Raw genomic sequence first — 4,959 nt, 5'->3', positions numbered from 1 at the left:
GGTGGCTGGCTGGGTGGGTGGCAGCAGCACCCTGGGAAGTGTTGGCCGACACAGCATAGAGACAACGGAAATAAATAGGGGTGGGGAGTGGGCAGGGGTCCTGCCCGCTGGGCCAGTGCCACAGGAGGACGGGGCCTCTGCCGGCTCACCTGCCCCACGCCCCGAGCCCTGCAGGCCTGGCTTCCCCATGCTGCGGCACTGACACAAAGCACCCGGCCGACTGGCTGTAAGGAAAGGATTATAATGTGGGGGCGGGGGCGGGGCGGGGAGGCACGGGGAAGTCGTGCAGTCAGCCAGGGCTGGAGCTGCCCTCAGTACTCGTCCTGGTCTTCTTGTTGGTGTTCCTCAATCTCATCGTCCTCCGGGGGTGCAAAGCCTTCCTGGAGAGCGGGAGGAAGAGGAATAGGTGAGACAGGCTGAGGGCGTGCACTTAGGGGTCTTGGGACAAGGGGCCCAAGTGCTAGTCCTCTGTTCCTGCTAAGGCTCTATGTCCTCCTGGGCTGCTCATGTCACCCTGCTCCCCTCATCAGTCTATGTTCTCTTCTGGCCCGAGGGCCCGGCCAGGAGAGGGGAGGGCCCCGAGGGCCTGGGACATTTGTAGGTGAAGGCCGAGCTCACCTCAGTGGCATAGAGAATGCCAATGATGCCTGAGATAACAGGGCTGTTCTCGCTCTCATGTTCCTGGCAGATGAGCTCAATGTCCCGGAGTTTGCTGAAGTAGAAGTCGCGCTCCTTCTCCAGCCCGTCCACCGTCAGCTTCAGGTCCAGTAGCTGCTTGGGGAGAAGGAGGTGTTCAAGCAGGGGGGCCTGCCTCGGACCGCCCTTCCTGCCCTGGTACTGGCAGGGCCGAGCTCTTGTGGCAGGGCGGTCTCAGCCACCCTCGCCATCCCACTCACCTGCTGGTTGAGTTCAAGAATTTGGGCATCAGCCTCATGGCCGCCATTTCGGGCTGACGGGGGATTCTTTCGGAGGATACAGGGTGGAGCCACGTTGCTCAGTCGGCCAGAGGTCTGCATATTTTTAGGGCCTGTGGGGGACGTCCTCTGTGGAACTGCCCAGAGGAGAAAAGTCAGGTGGGGCCGTGAGCTCTGGGCTCGCGTGGCGTGAGACAGCCTGTGTGACAACTGCGGGGCGGGGTGGCAGGGCCATGCGAAAGGCAGGCACCCCTCCCCTCCTGTCCCTCTCAGGAGGGGCATCTACATCTAGGCCTCAAGCCACGGCCACACGTGACACCACAGCAGCTAGGCAGCCCTTTGGCAAGCCTGGGCGAGCAGGACTACAGGGAATTAAAGAAGGGATGAAGTGCTGGGAGGGAGGAGAGCCTGAGGGAGAGATGAAGGAAACTGGGAAAGCAAATTTGGGAAGTGGGGCTGAAGGACTTGGGGCCCCTCGCCTACTGACAGCTGGAGCTTGAGGAAAAGCAACTGATGCAGGGTATTGGATCTGACTCTGGCTGGGCCTTTCCTAACAGAAATCCCAGCCCAAAGTCACACTCCTGTGGTGATCTCAGCCTCAGGGGCTCAAGTATAGAGGGTGCAACAGACACCTGCCTTGGCCTTTCCCTCCGCCCCTGCCTCAGGAGAGGCTTTGGGCCCTCTGCTGGGCCTGACTCTGGGACTCCCGCACCTCCCGCCCGCCCTGCATGCTGTGGCTACTTGTTCTCCAGCCGGGCAGCTCCCTAGACAGAACTGGCTGCTTCTAAGCAAAGCAAGCAGGTGAGTGGGGCAGGCCCAGGCGGGGCAGCAGCACAGACAGAGGAGTAGGCTCTGCTATGACGGGTTCAGATGCGGGCTGGGGCTGCTCCTCTCCCTTCTCCCCCAGCCTCTCATCCCCCAGAGTCCCTGCTGCTTCCTTTCCTTCACTTTAGAGACCTGAGCAGGCCTCATTTCAAGAGAGTAATCTCACCTAGGACTGCGGGCCTTTGGTGTGGGGAGGGATGGGCTCACACTTGGCAAATTCCTGCTCCTGGAGTGGGCAGGGGGCAAGGAGGCGCTGTGGTGTGGGCACCAGGCTCTGGGCCGGGATGGACAAATGGAGGAGGAGCCAAGCGCTGCCCCATCACTCGAGGCACACAGTGAGCTCTTGCTTTGGAAGGACGTGCCCCAGGCTTCGCATGGCCAACTTCATGGCCAGTTTTCCTGGGCTGGTGCAGGAGGCTCTCCTCTCCCAGCAATCTTTGGAGCCCTCTCCTCCCCATGGCGACACCCCCTGGTCTAAGCAGCAGGCAGCAGGCGGCGTCATCTGAACTCCGTGATAACAGTCTCCTCTAGGCTGGTGGGGCCGGGCCAGGTGGCACAGGGGCACTCCGGGCTATAGAGCCCTGCCGGCCCGGCCCCCCACACTCCCTCCCCCGGCTCGGGCACGTTACCTGCTGTGCCAATGAGTTTCTTGGATTTGTTGAAGATCTGATCACCTGGGTTAGGAGGAGGCGCTACGTCCTGGCCCTGCCGCGCCAGCAGAGGGTTGTAATCCTTTCCATCATAGTTTGCGTCAAAGAATTTCTTAAACCACTGAATAAACTCAAAATTATCTTGGAATTTTCCTTTCACTAATTTCTCTACAGGAATTATCTGAAACAGACCACAGAAGCAGACAAGTTTAACCAGCTGCGGCGGCAGGGCCAGCTTCCTCAGCGAGAGGACCCCCGCTTTCAGGAAGGCCAGTGCTCGGCTGCACCAGGCCCCATCCCAGGGACCAGAGCAGATGGGGAGGCTGCCGCCCGGCCTGGATGCGGAGACAGCCCTTTCCTGTAGGCACAGGAGCCACTGTGTGGGGAGGCGGCCCTGGGCGCTGCTGCCTGGGGTGGGGCGTGGGGGGGCATGGAAGCCCCTGTGGTGTGAGCAGAGCCTTAGGCCTCCAGAGAGGGCTTCACAGGAACAGTGTGCCGGGCCTCAACAGCTGGGAGGGATGGGGTCCAGAGAGGAGGAGGGGACATCGGATGGGACAGTTATGGGTGTTTCCATTGTGCCTTGAGCTGTGGGGACACGCCCACTGGGAAGCCAAGGACGGGTGGAGAGGTGTGACAGTTGCAGACTCCAGCAGCCCGCTGACCCGGCTGGCGGGCCATCTTCTTCCCCAGGGTCACACAGCTCCTCAGGGCCCCCCAGAGCGCAGGCACCTACTTTGTCAACACCCATCTTCTTGAAAGCTGCTTGCAGCACCTTGAAGTTGTGGATGTACTCATGTTCTAGCTTGGCCTGGAACTTCACCTTCCTCAAGTGCACACAGCCAGGGAAGAGCATGTCCATGAACTGGCAGTAGGCTGCGCCTGTGGAGAGGCACAACTGGCTGAGGGGGTCCCGGCCGCTCTCCTGCTTGGGCTACCCCCTTTCCCTTCCTCAGGCCTCCCAAACCACCCTGCTCCTCGCCTCTCTCCTTGTCCTGGGACTGGGGCCAGGCCTGCTTTCAGAATAGACATGGCCAGCATCACCCGCCACCACCCCAGCTTTCCAAGATTCAGGACATTTACTATGTATCGATGCAGTTCCGCTCCAGCACCACAGCAGAACACCGCACACTGCACCGTGCAACTTAACCCTAGCGAGACAGTGACGTCGTCTCTATCTCATGGAGGGGAAAACTCAGAGTGAGACGCATGGAGTCTTTTGCCCAGGACTGCACTACAAGAAACACTAGATTTGGATCTAGAGCGGTGAGAATGGACCCAGTGCATCAACCCGTGGCTTCACTGTCGGTCCCCACAGCCACGCTCCCCTAAAGCCCTTCACTGTGCTCTCCTGCTCTTCCCTCCCATAGGGACCCCTACTTCCTTATTACAGCTTATTATTTGATTAGTTCATGCTTCTACAGCTTTGCTCCTTAATCTTAATTACAGCAGCCCTCCTTTATTTGGGATGTGTTCCGAGACCCAGTGGATGCCTCGGAGACTTGGGAACCCCACATATACCGTAATTTTTCCTGTACATCTATACCAAGGATAAATTTTAACTTATAGCTTAGGTATAATAAAAGATTAATAATAATTGGTAATATAATAGCACAATTTCAACAATACATTGGAATATAAATGATGTGAATGTGATCTCTCTGAAAATATCTCAGTGTATGTAATATTCCGGACCAAGGTTGACAGTCCTTCAGAAGCAAACCCACAGACCCGGGGGACTACTGTGTAAGTTCCAGTCTCAGCTGTGGCTGCTTGGCCTTCTGCCTTCCCTCCGTTTCCCTCCAGTGGGGCCCATGACCCCATCTCCAGCCTCCTACCTGAACAGAGCTGTTCTATCTTGGTGTAGTTGAGGTGCAGAGAGTCGTTGACCCATGCGAGCATATCATGGCGACTCAGATTCTCACTGGTCACAGATGTGGAGTACACATTGACGGCCATACCCCAGCTGCCAAGAAATAGGAAAGGCAAGGTCAGCATCCGGGGCCTCATGCTGTCTTCATCTGCATGAGGAGGAGGAGCCAGAAGGCCCTTGGGAATGAGATTCCTCTTCTCCATACCAGTCTTGCATTTTGCCCTCTGGGAGAAGGGCCACTTACTCATTCTAGACATTTACTGTGTGTCTACACTGTGCGGGACCAGTGCTGAGAACTGCTGGTGTAGTTTAGCGAGATGTGGAGGAGTTTTGCGTGGAGGAATTTATAGACAGGCAAGTATATGAAGTCCAGGGGAGGCATGAAGAAGGGGGTGATCTGCTTGACAGGGTCAGACAGGCTTCTGAGCAGGGATGTTGAAGCCTGAGAGGTAGGAATTTTCCAAACACATGAAAGGATGGACAGAAGGACACTGCAGGCCCATGGACTGGCAAGAACAAAGGCCTGGCTTATTATGGGACTCCGAGTTGCTCAGCAGGCCTGGGGAGCAGGTTTTTGTATTGGGGTGTGGCACTGTGAGGTTGGCAGGGACAGACTGCCAAGGGCTTTGTTTACTATGAGGAGTCTGGCCTTTCTATTTAAAAAACGGGAAGCCATTAGAGGATCTTAAGCAGACAGTAA

General features: G+C 57.2%; 1 protein-coding gene across 2 annotated transcripts; it reads right to left on the bottom strand.

Annotated features, from left to right (window-relative positions):
* Nucleotides 1-311: 311 nt before the first annotated feature.
* Nucleotides 312-4,348, bottom strand: MAPRE3 (microtubule associated protein RP/EB family member 3; the record flags this gene model as incomplete). 2 transcript variants are annotated; one of them, XM_084236079.1, is made up of 6 exons in its annotated part: nucleotides 312-380; nucleotides 619-771; nucleotides 897-1,051; nucleotides 2,369-2,570; nucleotides 3,123-3,268; nucleotides 4,225-4,348. In XM_084236079.1, the coding sequence occupies 6 exons, from the start codon at nucleotides 4,343-4,345 to the stop codon at nucleotides 312-314; spliced, it is 846 nt and encodes a 281-aa protein (XP_084092205.1). The 2 variants fall into 2 exon arrangements, with proteins under 2 accessions (XP_084092205.1, XP_084092204.1); XM_084236078.1 differs by having other exon boundaries at nucleotides 2,414-2,570; nucleotides 4,225-4,345.
* Nucleotides 4,349-4,959: the final 611 nt, after the last annotated feature.

This window comes from Talpa europaea, assembly GCF_964194135.1.
Source record: "Talpa europaea genome assembly, chromosome: 6".
NCBI classification, from domain to species: Eukaryota; Metazoa; Chordata; class Mammalia; order Eulipotyphla; family Talpidae; genus Talpa; species Talpa europaea.
The sequence above is the reverse complement of the archived record's forward strand: the minus strand, read 5'-3'. Positions and strand labels throughout refer to the sequence as shown.